Consider the following 17,585-nt stretch of genomic DNA (forward strand, 5'->3'; position numbering starts at 1 on the left):
TGTCATTGCTCTGAGAAGCAGGAAATAAAAAATTTAGAATTGTCTACTGTATATAATGAAAGCTAAAAGACAACAAAGATCACTCTGTGGTCTTTTATGTCTTCTTGAAAGATGATACAACAGTTTGGGCAATGCAGTAAGAAAATTGAAAGGTGGCTTTTCACTGTTGCGTCACACTTCTAGGTGATTTAATCATTCTCTCATTTTTAAAAAAAATACTATTTTAGGGCAGCCCCGGTGGCACAGCGGTTTAGTGCCGCCTGCGGCTCAGGGTGTGATCCTGGGAACCTGGGGTTGAGTCCCACATCGGGCTCCTTGCAGGGAGCCTGCTTCTCCCTCTGCCTGTGTCTCTGCCTCTCTTTCTCTCTGTGTGTCTCTCATGAATAAATAAATAAAATCTTAAAAAAATATATTATTTTAGTTTTATTTTAAAGCATAATGGAAATAATTGATGGATAACGATAAATAAGTGGCACAGTATTTTAAGGTAGAGGAAAAGAACACTAAGATCACACAATTTTTCTTAGATTTTTAGACACCAGTGCACTCAAATCATAATTGCAACATAGATTGGGTTTTGTTTTTCAAAAATAAGTAATTTTTTTTTGTACTTTGGAAGATGTCTAAGATTTAGTCTTGAAATATCAATCCATAAAAGTAGTAAGACTGCTCATGAAAGAAACTCAAGAATTAAAATTGGGTGCAGTAGACCCTAACAGTATACTGAAGGTTAAAAGAAGTGGGAGTCCTTTGTTGTTTAACAAAAAATCTTTTGGGGTGATGTAATTTTGGAATTGACTGAAAAAAATTTTTTTTTATCATTTAAGGCTTTAGGGGACCAGATAATATTTGTAAATCGTCCTGATAAGAAGAAAATTCTTTTCTTCAATGATAAGAGCTGTCAGTTTTCCGTGGATGAAGGTGAGCCTTTCTGTTATTTTTCAAGTATGTTACAAATATAGGATGACACAATTTATAATCCAATTATAACTTAAATTTTATAGTAGTGCTCATTAGCTTTATCATCTCTTAGAGCGTAGCTAATAATCTTAGCACTAACAGTGTTTCTCAATGCAATTTGAAATACATAATTTGAAAGATTTTAGGTTAATTGTAATCGTATAGTAGGTTATGATATCTTATGCTTATAGCTCAGCTGTACTAGTTTATTTCTAATATTCTACAAGTATTACATCATATCTTGATGTGAAAGCTTGATACAGGATGGGAAAAAAACCTTTTTCTTGATGACTGATATTCTCAAGTAATTTTTGAGTCTTTTGATTATCAGATTGGATAGGGAAAATGACTTTTTTCTGACTCTTGTCGAGTCAGATGCTAATAAGCTTCTGAGGAGTCTTGTACTAAATGTGTGATGCCTGTATTTTGGATTTTAGTTAAAAAGTATTTCAGGGGCACCTGGATGACTCAGTTGATGAATGTCTGACTCTTGATTTTGGTTCAGGTCATGATTTCAGTTCCTCCTCTTATGCCCCTCTCTTCCCCCTTGTGTGCAGGCCCTCTGTCGCTCTCTTTCTTTCAAATCTTTAAAAAATATTTCATCAGTATTTGTCAGATAAAATAGTAAACAAGAGTTTAGTCTTGGGAAATCTCTAGCATACAAGTAGAAATTCTCAATTAGAAAAATGTGATATTGTACTGTAAATCTGTAGTAATTTTAAACTGAAAGGCAAGAAAATAATTAAATGCCGTATTAATTATAAAATTTGAAAAGTAGTACAAACTCATACCAAAAATTTCTAACAGTATAGAATTACATAAAGTAAAAAAGTGACACTAGATTGCAAATAGTGAAACTAATTGCTATAACTGGTAGTGCTAGTGACTCTTGTTTATTGTATCGAATAAAAGAGATTCTATTGCAGAAATAATGTGTTAAAAATGCACATAGAATTCTTGTCCCTTTAGTAGCCCATACATGTCTTGATTATGACTTTGTAATTTGTACAATAGCTCTGAGATTTTTTTTTTTTTTTAATATGTTATCTGGCTGTAGATATTTGGGCTTGTGGTGCTTGTAGATAGGAGTTCAGTCAACCTGAAGTCACTTTAGATGACCATGATTTGTTTTAGGAAATAGAATGTTGTGTTTTGGTGGAAAATTGTGCTTGAGAGTACTTTGCGTGTAGTTGGTTCTCAGTAAATGTTTGTTACTTTAGAAAATTTTTTTCAAAGTATTCCAGTTATTCTGTATTGTACTATGTAATAAGGTAAGCTTTTTGTATGTAAATTAGGTAGAAGTGAACTTCTTTAAAAATTTAAGTTTGGGCAGCCCAGGTGGCTCAGCGGTTTAGCGCTGCCTTCAGCCCAGGGCATGATCCTGGAGACCCAGGATCGAGTCCCACATCAGGCTCCCTGCATGGAGCCTGCTTCTCCCTTTGCCTGTGTCTCTGCCTCTTTCTCTCTGTGTGTCTCTTGTGAATAAGTAAATAAAATCTTTAAAAAATTTTTTGAAAGTTTAAAAAAAGTTAATTCCTTTATTCTTTGACATAGTTAATCCATTTGAAAAAAAATGTACAGTTTTAAAGAACATTGAGTATCACCTATTCAGGTGGGAAGATCTTACAGTGAAAAGTGTATATATTTTTTCCTTTCACTAATTTGAGTCCCATTTGTGGCAGTACTTAACTGGTTTAATTTTTTTTTTTTTTAAAGATTTTACTTATTTATTCATGAGAGACACACAGAGGCAGAGACATAGGCAGAGGGAGAAGCAGGCTCCATGCAGGGAGCCCGATATGGGACTTGTTCCTGGAACTCCGGGATCACGCCCTGAGCCAAAGGCAGATGCTCAACTGCTGAGCCATCCAGGTGTCCCTATTTTAATTCTTTGGGTGGTTTTTCCCTTAATGTATTAAATAATATGCTTGTATTTTTAGTTCTTGATTTTTCAGCTTGAAGTATTAGAATGACTTACTCTTTTATTGCTGATTAAACCTTCTGTCTCTCCACTTTCTAATACAGTATAGCACTTGTTTTAGTTTCTCTACCATTTTTCTGGTATCTTTAACAATCAAAATAATTGTTCTTTGGGAAGTTTTAGCATTAAGTCTGCTCTTCAGATGGCAGCATAGTGTAACTTATCTGTTCTGTTACATAGATGTTCAAATTGAAGCAAATATTGAGGTTACAGTAGCTCTTTAGGAGTAGTATGGAACTCTAGGATTTCTTGATAATATTTATTGGAGAAATTTTAAGAGTATACTTTCTGGTCTGTAATTCTCACACTAATCATTATACCAAATCATTAGTATTTTCTGTCCCCAGTGTGATTTTTCTGTGGATATCTGTGTTTTAACTTTGCTCAGCCTTTTCCTGTTTGTGCATCTTTTTCTGTATTTCTATTTCTTAATATTACCCCTGTTTTCATTTGCCATTTTTTACGGGCTTTGTTGGCTTAAACTTTTCCCATCTCCTCATTACTTGGTTTATAAGGACAGGATGAGGATTAATTTTCTTTCTTTCCCTCCATCTCTCCCTTTCTTTCTTTAATTTATTTGAGGGAGAGAGTGGGATGGGAAGGAGCAGTAGGAGAGGGAGAGAGGATTTTAAGCAGACTCTGGGCTGAACAGGAGTCCAATGCAGGGCATGACCCTGAAATCATGACCTGAGGTGCAACCAGGAGTCAGACGCTTACCTGACTGTACCACCCAAGTGCCCCAAGATGAGGATTTTCACTTTTTTCCACTCAGATGATAAGTAACCATATATGCTTGTTAGTAAAATCCCACATATCTGGAAATAAATTATATAAGTTGATGTTTATTTTTTTTTCTATTAGAGATATTCTATAATGCTATGTGGCTACTTAGTATTCCATTATGTGTGTGTACCTGATGAATGGATATTTTAAGTACTTAATGCTGCAGCAAATATTCTTAAACCCTTTACATGCTGCATGTGTGTATGCATTCTTTATGTTAATGAAATAGCTATATATATCAGAAGGTATTGGGAAGGGAAATTGATAAGTTATTTTTGCATCTATTAAGTCTTTGTTATTAGCTTATTTAATAGGTGTTGAAATGTATTACTAAGATTTCCTAAGACTGGCTGTCCTTATATGCCTAGAATAACCCTTTTTTAACTTTATATATCTCTGGACTCTTTTTCTATGTATTTAAGGTCTTTTGCTTTAGTATCCAGTTTCTTTTTTTGTTTACTTTCTCAGGGTTTGGTTTGTGTGTGATGCTGGATACATCAAAAGAGAAGTACAGTTTTCCCTTCCTCTCTTCCTTCCTACCCTTTGCCCTCCCTTTCCATTTTTATGAGAATATGCAATTACTTGGAAGATTTGAACACAGATACCCATGCGTAGTATATTTGTCTTTGTTGCCTCTTTGACAGTATTCTTTATCTCTTCTTTGGTTATTATTATATATATATATAACTTTCCCACCTTGTGAATTAATTTTGGTAATTTTTGTTTTCCTAAAATCATCCATTTTTAATTTCAAATTTAATAACATGTTTTTTGGAGAGTATGGCCCTATAATTTAATTTTTTTCTCTAGTTTTCCCTTTTTATTGCTAATTTTTTGTATTTGGACTTTCTTTTCCTTATTATACTGTTGGTTTATCTATTTTACTTTTGTTGTATTTTTGTTTTAAAGGAAAATACAATCTGTCAAATCACCCTTTATGTACTAGTTTTTGACTATTTGGTATGAGTAGTGACTGAGCAAACATTAAAATCTGCCATTACTTTTTTGTTATGTTAATTTTGCTATTCCTTCCTGTATATGTTTTCCTGCAGAGTTTTTGGTTTGTTAAGATTTTTGACATTCATAGTGTAAGGATTGTGTTTAAAATCATTGTAAAGCATCCCTCTTGGTTGTATTTAATGTTCTTTTACTTTGTTTTTTTTTTTTTTATTTATTTATTTGAGACACACAGAGAGAGAGATAGAGAGAGGCAGAGACACAGGGAGAGGGAGAAGCAGGCTCCATGCAGGGAGCCTGATGTGGGACTCGATCCCGGGTCTCCAGGATCACACCCTGGGCTGCATGTGGCGCTAAACCACTGCGCTACCGGGGCTGCCCTGTTCTTTTACTTTGAAATCTCTCATATTATTCTTTTAATCCCTTGCCCTTTTTTTGGGACTCCTATATTTTTCCCATTCTTTTACTGTATACCCTGTCATCTTTTGTTTAAATAATTACTTTGTAATTGGCAGAAAGTTGGTTTTAACATTCCGAAGCGTCATTTTATATTTATTATCTTTATTACATGATATATTCTCCTCATTATTTGGTAAGTGTATAATTTTGGGAGGTTCTCATATACAAAGTGATTCTCTATATCTCTAAGTAATTTGCTTAAACTTCTAGGTATAATTTTATCAACTTCATTTTTATTTCCTAGTTAACACTTTCTGGGGACTTTGGTAACAATTTATTATTGTGTATTCATGAATTCACTTATTCAGCACAAATTGAGATGTCCTGTTATATGCCCCAGTCATTTTGCTAAATGCAGGGGATACAGTAATGAAGGAGGTATGCAACTCTCTGCCTTTGTGGAGTTTATTACATAGTTTTGAAGGATAAAATAGACAACATAAAAAATAAAAAATGATGACAGATTGTATCAAATTCTAGGAAAGAGACAAATAAAGTAGTGCAAGATAGTAAATCCGTAGGAGGGGTGGAACTCAGAGAAGACTGCTGTGGAAAAATGAGATGGAACTAACCTTGCAAAGTACCAGAGTGGTGTCCATGTATGTGCCATTGTGGAGTTCAAGCAGAGAGTAGTAAAGGCGAAGGCTATAGTAAAGATTCTGATTTTTTTCATAGGTTAGTGGTTTTTAATCATTAAATCTGATTCAGTGCAGCCTGAGAACAAATATTTTGTAATCTGTTCGTTAGTCATATATAATTTCTGGATGATATAGCCTACTTTGAGACATAATTTCTTAAGTCAGTATAATGCAGGGAGGCCTGGCTGGCTTAGTCAATAGAGCATGTAACTCTTGATCTCCAGGTGGTGAATTAAGTGCCACATTGGGTGTAGAGCTTACTTAAAAAAAAGTGGGGCCCCTGGGTGGCTCAGTCAGTTAAATGTCTAACTCTTGATTTTGGTTCAGTTCATAGTCTCAGGGTTGTGAGACCCCACACCCGGTTCTGCACTGAGTTTGGACCCTGCTTAAGATTCTTTCTCTCCCTCTTCCTCTGCCCCCCACCCCCCCCGGAAGTATAATACTCTAACTGTAATAGAAGGAGAAATAAAAGGAAATTGATTTATTTTTTAAAAATGTATTTTAGTATTTGTAATTATTCAAGCATGTTTATATTAGAATATAAAAGATATAAATAACAATTGTTTACATTAATATGTAGAGTCACCATTGAATGTGATAGCTACAAATGGATCAGTACAGGTGTGATGCATTGGCAACCTATATAGCATAATTGGTGTTTTCCATAAGTGATAAAGAATTCTTGGCAGAGGTCTGCAAAATACACAGTGAAGTTTTTCTGAGGTTTTCAAAGGTTAATCATACTGTATTCTCTCTATATTATACATTGTATGTTCCTAGAAAATCATGTGTGTATTAAACCAGTATAAAAAGTCGTTTGTATATGTAAACAGAATTTGGTTCTAGGCTCAGTTTTTCTTTTCTTTTTTCTTTTCTTTTTTTTTTCTTTCTCTTTTTTTTCTTTTCTTTTCTTTCTTTCATAGGACTTTTAAAGATTTTATTTATTCATGAGAGACAGAGAGAGAGGGAGAGGCACAGACACAGGCAGAGGGAGAAGCAGGCTCCATACAGGGAACCTGACATGGGACTTGATCTCGGGTCTCCAGGATCAGCTGAAGGCGGCACTAAACCATGAGCCACCCAGGCTGCCCTCTTTGTTTCTTTTAAGGATTTTATTTATTTATTTATTCATGAGAGACACAGAGAGAGGTAGAGACATAGGCAGAGGGAGAAGCAGTCTCCCTGCAGTAAGCCTGATGCAGGACTTGATCCCAGGACCCCGGGATCACGACCTGAGCCCAAAGGTAGATGCTCAACTACTGAGCCATGCAGGTGTCCCCTAGGCTCAGTTTCTTCTCATCAGCTGGTGTTTTTTCATTAATATCTTTACTTTCTAAGAAAGATGGCTGGGAGGAAGAAAGATTTTTCAACAATGACAATATTGATTTGGAGCTGGATATATATATATATTTTTTTTTGGTGTTGGGGTTGTCACTATTTATTGTAGATGTTTAACAGAATCCCTGGCTTCTTCAGATGCCAGTAGCGTACCTTTCCCCACAGTGTGTCACAACCAGAATGTATCCAGACATTTCCAAATGTTCCCCATAAAACGAACTATCTGGGTTGAAAATTATTTTAAAGATACGATTTATGTTTATAAAATAGACAACAGTTAATTAAGACATGTTGTCTTCATGCTTCTTTTCTTGAATTCTTTCATTCAACACATTCAGTGATGCAAGAATGTCAAAGTGAATAAGGTCTCTGTTCTTGAGCTTACCTAAGACTGAGGGAAGATTGACACAGGAACACAGTGGTTCTTGCATACTATCATTGTGCTGTTTGTACACTATAGACACTGAGGGAACAGTCACAACCTATAGGAACTTTAAGGTTGGGACACTATTGTAGTTGAAATGGTCAGTATGGCATAAATCACTAGTTTTTAAAAAATGAGTTTTTGCTAATGATATAAATTGTGTTTCCAGAGAATATCCACTGAAATTGATTCATATTCTAACATTTGTCTTCTCTCACTTTCTTTGTTCATATTTTACTCAAAATGCTTTGTCCTGATTGCATTGATGAAGATGTTTGTTTTAGCCCAGTAGGTGGCAGTCTTAGCTAAAGAGGAATTACTGAGTGATGAAGCTTTCCATCAGGCTGAGGATAGCCTTCATTTTATCTGTAATAGAAGCAAATCTTCTAAAATGAGATATAGCACAAAACGAGAGAGTTTATTTGTAATAATTTAGAAAGTCAAATAGGGTAAGTGAACACAGTAGTTGAATTTAGGTATATATCTTACTTCACAAAGCCATTTATTTCCTTTTATCAGGATCTTATTCATTTAGAGGCAGTATAAATGCAGTGGTCAAGAGGATGATTTGAATAGTTAATCTGTAGGTGTATATGTTACCTTTGCTCCTTATTAGCTTAGGTGAGGTACTTCTGAGATTTCTCATTTATAAAATAGGAGTAATGGTATCTGTCTCATGGTCCTTATGAGAATTAAATGAGTTAAAAATAAATGTGCATAGAGCTTGGAACAGAGCCTGGCACATAGTAAGAGTAATAGTAATATTAGCTATTATTAGTAGAATTCAAAATATCAAATAGTATCAAAATACTAGGTGTTTAAATCTTAAATCTATTCTAGTTATTTATTCACATTTACTGAGCTCTCTGGTTATTGACTAAGTGGATCTGTAGTTTTGTGTGTTGTTAGATAGCAAAGAACCAGAGCCAGTTTAGCCATGTGAGGTCACATTTGCAGTGATCTTTTGCAGTTTTGTCAAGTTTGTGGGCATTCCTGGTGAGAAGTCCAATAACAGTCTGACTTTTCTTTCATTGCTGCTAATGATTTCAACTTTATCCTTAGAATACGGGCTTCTCCCAGAGCTCCTTTTCATGGGGCTCTGATGCTGTTTTAGTTAGTTAATTTTTTAATGGCTTTCTATTTTATGGATGTACCTTAAAACAATTTTTTTGATGCTCTCTCTAAGAAATGCAATTTTTGGTTTTGTTTTGCTATATGCTATTAAAAATAATACTTGCACATAAATATGTGTGTCCTTGCCTGATTATTTCCTTATTGTAATTCTTTAAGTAGAATTGCAAGATCAGAAGAGAAGGCGTATTTTAAAATTTTTCAACACTTTGCCTTTTATGCCTTTTGTAAAGTTTGCACCAATATTTTGGGACCCATTTACCCTTTACAGCAGTATATGAAAAAGTATCCAATTATTTACCATCACCAGTACCAGATATTTTTAGTTGACTTTGCCAGATTCATAGAAAATAGAGATTATCTTGAATTTGTATTTTCTTGCACTGACTTTATGAAATTACAGAAAATCAGATGATTTTGTACCTCTTTCAACTCTACATTTTTTGTTCCTGCATACATTAAAATGTAATTAAATTTGGGATCCTGTGAGATCATGCCTCTAAAATTAGGCACTGCTTTTCATTGTTCATCTTAAAGTATTTATGCAGCTGTGATACATTTATATAGTACATGTAATATTTAAATACTGTAATAGCACTAAGCTAAGGAAAGGCAGGGATTAATGTAGAAATGTTTTATCGCAAAACAATGATATTTAAAAAAGATTTTGGGGAGGGTGGGGGATAGAGGGAGAGGGGAAGAGAGAATCTTAAGCAGGCTGCATACCCAGTGTAGAGCCCTATGTGGGGCCCAATCTCCCAACCCTGAGATCATGACCTGAAGTCAAGAATTAGATGCTTAACTGACTGAACCATCCAGGCGTCCCCATTGAAGAGTTCTTTTTTCATGGATTTTCCTCAGAAAATAGTTTTAGCAAAAGAAAGTAGTTAAATTTAATTTTAATCTACTTTCAGTTCCATTGTGCCGTTACAATTTATATTGTGTATTGTTTTGGTGGTACTAGTATACATATTCTTACTAGACCATTCTGTCACTATTCCAATAGGTATTATTGCTTCTGTGATTGTATCATAAGAGGCTTGAAGTCTATAAGCTTTCTACATGTCAAGTAGAAAGTCACAGTAGTTTCAGTCTTCAAGGAACTGAAATTTTGGGCAGCCCCAGTGGCGCAGCGGTTTAGCTCTAGCTGTGTCTCTCTGAATAAATAAATTAAAAAAAAAAAAAGGAACTGAAATTTTGCGGTGCTACTAATACAGATGCTTGATAAAGAGTGTATTGACTGAAGTTACCTCTGAATAAAAGATGTCTTTATCATATATGTACTTTTATTCTTTTTGCTTATACAGAGAAAAGTATACAGTTGTTATACTGTATCATAGTATCATGTTCTATTATGTGATGCTTATTCTAGATACAGTTATATCATGTGATACTTAACTCTAGATAAACGAAGAATAGTTAGAATTTAACAAGCCATGGGTTAAAATGCCTGAACTATTCTTTTTGGTGTGACATACTTCAACAACTGTGGTAAATTTGACGAATAAAATTCTGGTTTGGTATATATTTTACTTATTTACCTATTTGTGTTTAAAGATTTATTTATTGGGCTGCCCAGGTGGCTCAGGGGTTTAGTGCTACCTTCAGCCCCGGGGCATGATCCTGGGGACACAGGATGGCGTCCCACGTTGGGTTCCCTGCATGGAGCCTGCTTCTCCCTCTGCCTGTGTCTCTGCCCCCCTTCCCCGTCTCATGAATAAATAAATAAAATCTTTTAAAAATATATTTATTTTAGAGGGAGAAAGTGAGCAGGGGGAAGGGCAGAGGAGAGGGGGAGAGAAAATCTCCAGCAGACTCCCCACAGAGCATAGAGCCTGACACAGGGCTGGATCTCACGACCTTGAGATCATGACCTGAGCTGAAATCAAGTTGGATGCTTAACCAGCTGAGCCACCCAAGGCTCCTCTGATACATATTTTTTAAAAATATTCTGTGTTTTCTTGGAATTAGAGTCATGTTATTATTGCTGACTTGGAAGTTTGACCTGAAACTATTTTCTCTCACACAAGCCCAAAGTGAGCAGAGCTAGTTGCATTAATCCCATGGTTCTTTTTTTTTTTTTTTTTTAAGATTTTATTTATTTATTCATGAGAATACACAGGAGAGAGAGAGAGAGAGGCAGAGGCACAGGCAGAGGGAGAAGCAGACTCCATGCAGGGAGCCTGATGTGGGACTCGATCCCAGATCTCCAGGATCAGGCCCTGGGCTGAAGGCGGTGCTAAACCTCTGAGCCACCTGGGCTGCCCAATCCCATTGTTCTTTAGCCAAAAAGTGGGGATAGTTGGGGACTTCTGGCTTCCACTTAAAATGGAGAAAGCTGGTCAAGTATTGTTCTACTCTTAGAGTAATAATAATAAGCCCTAAACAGCTGCAAATTTACAGTTTTCTTGAATCTGTCAGAGACCTGAGGTTGCAGCTCTTTCCTGAAATCTAAGGAAAAACCGGCACCTCTGAAAAGATGGGATGCAAGCACTTGTTTACCTGGGACAGACAAAATGAACACCACTCGACAATTATAAAGAACTGCTAAGGGCTTAAATTGTATTAGTAAGAAGATGCAGAATCCTTGGGAGCTGAGAACCCATAGGAGAGAATTCATACCTACTTGCAGGCTATCTTCCATAAATTTTCACTGGATGCTTATGGAAAAGATATAGGGCTGGGTACTGTTGTCTTTAGGCAAGTCTGGAGGAAGGGAATGGTAGATGCTTCTATAAAGACATGAAGCCCTGTCTGAGTCCTTCTGCCTGTCTGCTGTGAGACAGAAACCTTAAACTGCAGAGGTAATGGAACAGAAAGAAAGCCTTCCACCCTGGGGAAGGGGCAGAAATATGTGCTCGACCCCGAACTTTAGCTTAGGGGGTGGGCAGGAACATGGAGAAGGCTACATGCCAGATACCAAGAACATAGTACTTGTCTGTGACCAAGGCTTGATCAGAATTTCAGAGAATCCCACTCCATACCAGGGGAAGAGATGGAGAGGAATGGGTAACTGGAATTCTGTGAGAGTCACAGGAGCTTGGAGGCAGAGAGACCGTATGAGATGCAGCCTAAGTGGAAGACCTAAAACCATAGATTGAGTAGACACTGAGAAAAAAAAAACTCTGTGGCAAACAAGCCTCTTCCCTAAACACAAGGTATGGCTAGAGCAATTTGACCCTGTGGTGCATTATGGGTATCCACAGCAGCAACAGATTCCAGACCAAGCTCATATTCTGACAATAGAATGACTCTACATCCACACACTAAAGGCCTAGCATAAGGAAAGATATGGTCATATCCAGACACAAAGACTATTTATCTCAGTCTCAGCTGTCCTACAGAGGATGTCCTGCGTGCACACATTTACACTCTCTCTCCATGAGGTGTAAAAACAAGGAGAAAAGTGATATAGTATTGAGATGGGAGTTAGAATCCTCAGGACCCAGTTACTGGAAATTGTTAGACATGGAATTTACGATAACTGATTTATATGTTAAGGCCTCTGGTAGAAAAGGCAGGTAACATGCACAATCAGGTAAGATATTTCAAAGGTAGACATTCTAAGAAAATGAAATGAAATTTTTATTTCCTTTTTTTTTATGTCAAAAGACTTTAAAAAAAAATTATTTATTCATGAAGGACACAGAGGGAGAGGCAGACTCCCTGCCAGGAGCTGGATGTGGGACTCGATTCCAGGACCCCAGGATCACACCCTGAGCCAAAGGGAGATGCTCAACTGCTGAGCCACCTGGGAGTTCCTATTTTAAAAGATTTTTATTTATTTAGAGCGAGCACAGAGGGAGAAGGAGGGGGAGAAACAGACTCCTTGCTGAGCAGGGAGCCTGCTGTGGGTTTGATCCCAGGACCCCGAGACTGGGAGCTGAAGGCAGATAGTTAACTGACCGAGCCACCCAGGTGCTCCTGAATGAAGTTTTCAATTAGCAATAATCACGCCTCGGGTAAACCTCATTGGCTACGATACTGCCACTGCACAAAGCTGGTGCTCCTGAATGAAAATTTTAGAAGTGAACAACACTGTAATAGACAAAGAATCCCTTCAATAAGCTCATCATATACTTGGCATAACCAAAGAAAGAATCTGTCAACGTTAACATAGGCCCATTGCAAATTATCTGAACTAAAATGCAAAGAGAAAACTGAATAATAGAACACCCATTGTCTATGAGGGAATAATATCACATGTTCTGAATGTGTAATTCAAATCTTAGAAGGAGAAAAGAAAGAATAGGACAAAAGAAATAATGGTCAAGGATTTTGAAAAAGTAATGGTAGATACCACACTAATAGTCCCCCAAAACAAATAGCAAATAGAAACACCCATGTGTTAATATTCGAACTGGCTGAAAGTTGATGATTAGAAAATACTGAAAGTATAGAGGAAAAAAAGAATTGCTGCAGACTTGTCACTTAAACCTACGGAAACCAAAAGACAGTGCAGGATCAAAAGAGAAAAACTTTCAACCTAGAATTTTCTACCCAGCAAAATCAGTTTTTTTCTTTTTTTTTAAACATTTTATTTATTAGGGAGAATGAACAGGTGAAGGGAAGGGCAGAGGGAGAGGGAGAAGCAGACTCCCCACTGAGCAGAGAGCCCGATGTGTGGCTCTATCCAGGACCCTGAGGTCATGACCTGAGCTGAAGGCAGTTGCTTAACCAATTGAGCCACCCAGGTGCTCCACAAAACCAGTCTTTTAAAAATGAAGGAGAAATGGTTTTTCAGAGTAATATTCTCTGGGTATCACAGAAACGGAGTTAATTCATTGTCATTAGACCTGCGTCACCAGATTCACTAAGGAAATTCTTTCAAGCAAAAGGGATATGATATTAGATAGTAGCCTGAATCTATATAGATAAGTAGGTGTGCTGTAAGTAGAAGATGAATATAAAATTCATGTTTTTCTAATTAAAACTCTTAAAAAATATAATAAAATTTTTTTCTTATCAGTTGAGCTCAAGGGACACCTGAGTGGGTCAGTTGGTTAGGTGTCCCACTCTTTTTTTTTTTTTTTTTTTTAATGATAGGCATACACAGAGAGAGGGGCAGAGACACAGGCAGAGGGAGAAGCAGGCTCCATGCACCGGGAGCCTGACGTGGGATTCGATCCCGGGTCTCCAGGATCGCACCCTGGGCCAAAGGCAGGCGCTAAACTGCTGCGCCACCCAGGGATCCCTTTTTTTAATTTTTTTTAATTTTTATTTATTTATGATAAGTGTCCCACTCTTGATCTCCGCTCAGGTCTTGATCTCAGGGTTCTGAGCTTGAGCTTCGCATTGGGTTCTGGAGCCTACTTAAGAAAAAAGAAAAAGGGTGCTTGGGTGGCGGAGTCAGTTAAGCATCTGCCTTAGGCTTAGGTCATGATCCCAGGGTACTGGGATCAAGCCCCATGTCATTTCCTGTTCAGTGGGGACTCTACTTCTCCTTCTGTGCCGCCCCTACCCCTTGTGCTGTCTCTCTTGCTCTCTCTCTCTGAAATAAATTTTAAAATCTTTAAAAATAAAAAGATAGCAGTATAAAGGAAAAGTAATAGAAATGTATTTTATGTTTACAGCAAATATAGAAGTAAAATTTATGATAGCTGAAAGGTCAGAGGGAAAGATACTATTATAACATCTTTTTATTTTTAAAGATTTATTTATGTTTTAAAATTTTTTTTCTCCAAGATTTTATTTATTTATGAGAGGCACAGAGAGAGAGAGAGGCAGAGACACAGGAAGAGGGAGAAGCAGGCTCCATGCAGGAAGCCCGATGCAAGACTCGATCCCGAATCCCAGATCACGTCTCAGGCCAAAGGCAGACGCTCAACTGCTGAGCCACCCAGGCGTCCCTGTTTTTAAAGATTTTTATTTATTTGAGAAAGAGGAGGAGAAGCAGAGCCCCTGCTGAGTGGAGATTCCCCTCCCCCCCATGCAGGGTCCATCCTACAACCTCTGAGATCACCTGAGCCAAAGGCAGACACTTGACTGAGTCACCCAGGTGCCCCAAGGTTGATTTATTTTAGAGAGGGGGTGTGTGAGTAGGACTGGGGTGGAGGGAGAGGGAGAGAATCTCAAGCAGAGTCCCCACCCACCAAGCATGGAGCCCAACATGGGGATCAGTCTCATGACCTGAGCCAAAATGAAGAGTCAGACACTTAATCAGCTGTGCCACTGAGGTGCCCCCAGTATTGTATATAGCATGTTTACATTATATGTGAACTGGTATAATTTACTTGCGACTAGGCTCTGATTAATTATATATGTATTATAAACCATAGGACAACCACTAAAATTGTTTTCAAAAAAGAAGGAACTATACTTAAAAGTACTGTATTATACATTGGAAAGAGAGTAGATCTTAAAAGTTCTCAACACACAAAAAAAAACTGTGTGTGATGGGTATTACTTTGGTAATCATTTTTTTATATATGTCTATATCAAATGATTGTGTTTTACACCTAAACCTAATACAGTGTTAAATGTCAGTTGTATCTCAATAAAAAAGTATAGTGTGCCAATAGCAAGTATAAAATGTAATCAGAAAAAATAATCCAAATGAACACAGAAATGGAAGGAAAAAAGCAGAAGAGTACCTGGAACAAATAGAAATGGTAAGATGATAGATTTTATTCCAACCATTATTAATAATTATGTTAAATCATTTAACATACTAATTAAGACTTTAATCTGTTTAAACATCCAAAATCATCTGAATACTTTAAATTGTTCAAACATAATAATTGAGACAGATGTAAATTGTCTAAACATAATAATTATGACAGATTTGCAGATTAGAAACAAAAGCAGGCCCTAGTATATACTGTCTATTAGAAACTCTCTTTAAATATGAAGAAGACCTGGGTTAAAAGTAATGTGCTAGCACAGCCCCTGTGGAAAGCAGTATGGATGTTCCTCACAAAGTTAAAAACAGAACTATGTTAGGATCCAGCAATTGCACTACTGGATATTTACCCAGAAGATACAAAAACACTGACTCAGGGGTACATGCACCCCTCTGTTTATAGCAAGATTATTTTTACAATATGGAAGCAGCCCAAATATCCATGGATTTTTTTAAAAAATTTATTCATTCATGAGAGATAGAGAGAGGCAGAGACACAGGCTGAGGGAGAAGCAGGCCCCATGCAGGGAGCCCAACGTGGGACTCGATCCCAGGACTCCAGGGTCACGCCCTGGGCCAAAGGCAGGCGCCAAGCTGCTGAGGCACCCAGGGATCCCCACATACATGGATTGATGAATGGATAAAGAGGATGTGGTATAGCCTGGGCAGCTCTACCCCAGGGTGGCTCATGGAGGGCTGACCAACCCCAGTTCCGGTTGCCGGGCAAGCAGCATCACTTCAAGAACCAGAGGTCGATTGCTATGGGAACTACTTCCTTTTTGGCTTTGACATCTTCTGGGTGCTGGGAGGCCCTGTTCCTGGCCACTGGCCTCTGGGCCTGGGGTGAGAAGGGTGTTCTCCCAACATCTCAGCACTGACCCATCTGGGAGCCCGTGACCCCACGTGGCTGTTTGTAGTGGTTGGAGGCTTTGTGTTGGTGCTGCGCTTTGATGGCTATCTTGGGCTCTGGGAGAACACCTTCTTGCTCAAGTTCCTCAGCCTCATTTTCTTCCTGGAGTTTGGCAACAGGGATCCTGTCCTTTGTATTCAAGGACTGGATTTGAGGCCAGCTCAGTTTCTTCCATCAGTAACAGTGTCAAGCCCTGTCAGGAAGACGTTAACCTCTACTGTCTCTTTGCTCCAGAATATTGGTTTTGCTCTGGAGCCAAAGGGCCTAATGGCACTTCAATATCTGTTTCAACTGCACTGACTTGAACCTGAGCGGGGAGCACTGCAGGATCCCCTTCTGCTGCGTCAGGGACACAACAGAAGAAGTGCTCAGCACCCAGTGTGGTTGCAGGAACCAGCTCAGGCTGGAGTTGGAGCAGCAGGGCTCCACCCACACCATAGGCTGCACGGGCCAGTTTGAGAAGTGGCTGCAGGACAGCCTCCGTGTTGGGGCCGGGCTCTTTGTGGGCATCGCCCTCCCCCAGATCTTTGGTATCTGCCTGGCCCAGACCTCATGAGTGACATCAAGGCAGTGAAGGCCAACTGGTGAGGCTGCCACACTAGTGCACAGGGAGCTGCCATCTCAGCTATTGTTGGGTGGTAGCTCCTAAGGGCACCAGGAATGCTACAGCTAGGAGGGTGCAGGCCAGACAGAGTGGGAGCTGTCTGCCGTATCCCTGCCCAGGCTGGGACACACTTCTCTGTGCTGGCTGTGTGGGGCAGGCGTGGGGCCTGCTGTTGCCTGGGACATGGCTTCACACAGCTGCAGAGCTGTCTACTCTATTACCTCTGACCTTGGCCCTACCTGGAGCCCACTTTGGCTTCACTGCTTTAGACTTAGACTCTAAAGTGGGCCCAACGTGATCCTGGAGTCCTGGGATCGAGTCCCACATCGGGCTCCCTGCATGGAGCCTGCTTCTCCCTCTGCCTGTGTCTCTGCCCCCACGCCCCTGTGTCTTTCATGAAAAAAATCTTTAGGGGCGCAGCTCCAAGGCGGCTCCAGCAGAGGAAGAGACCCCACGCGGAGGGGACTGCGTGGCTCTGGGAGCAACTCTGAGGGGCTCGGGCGGCGGCTCCGCGGAGGGGGCTGCGCGGCCAGGAGCGCGAATCCAACAGCGCAGCCCCGGGAGCATTGGGCACCGGGGACACAGCCCAGGATCTGGCCTCCCCTCGGGACAGGCAGAGGCCAGGAGGAGGGCCCAGGACAGCGAGGACACTCCTGCCCCGAGCTGAGCAGATCAGTGGTCCCGCCGCCCCCGGAGCATCCAGGCCTCTGCAGACCGAGAGCTCTGGAGCTACTGTGGGAGCTGAATCCGGGGCTCTAGAGCTGGCCGCCGCCACTGC

General features: G+C 39.1%; 1 protein-coding gene and 2 pseudogenes across 3 annotated transcripts in view; 2 read left to right on the top strand and 1 right to left on the bottom strand.

Annotated features, from left to right (window-relative positions):
• The window catches only part of GTF2E2 (general transcription factor IIE subunit 2), an 80,314-nt gene that overhangs the window by 55,258 nt on the left and 7,471 nt on the right, over positions 1 to 17,585 (top strand). For 2 of the 3 annotated variants that reach the window (XM_038560179.1, XM_038560180.1), the window contains exon 6: positions 828 to 921. In XM_038560179.1, coding sequence (XP_038416107.1) covers positions 828 to 921 — 94 coding nt within the window. Of the gene's footprint in view, positions 1 to 827; positions 922 to 4,192; positions 4,742 to 17,585 lie in introns of those variants that run through there. The other variant, XM_038560181.1, reaches the window with a different exon arrangement.
• Positions 11,581 to 17,394, top strand: LOC102151735 (annotated as a pseudogene).
• On the bottom strand, positions 12,589 to 12,673 carry LOC119869640 (annotated as a pseudogene).

Source organism: Canis lupus, chromosome 16, assembly GCF_011100685.1.
Source record: "Canis lupus familiaris isolate Mischka breed German Shepherd chromosome 16, alternate assembly UU_Cfam_GSD_1.0, whole genome shotgun sequence".
NCBI lineage: Eukaryota > Metazoa > Chordata > Mammalia > Carnivora > Canidae > Canis > Canis lupus.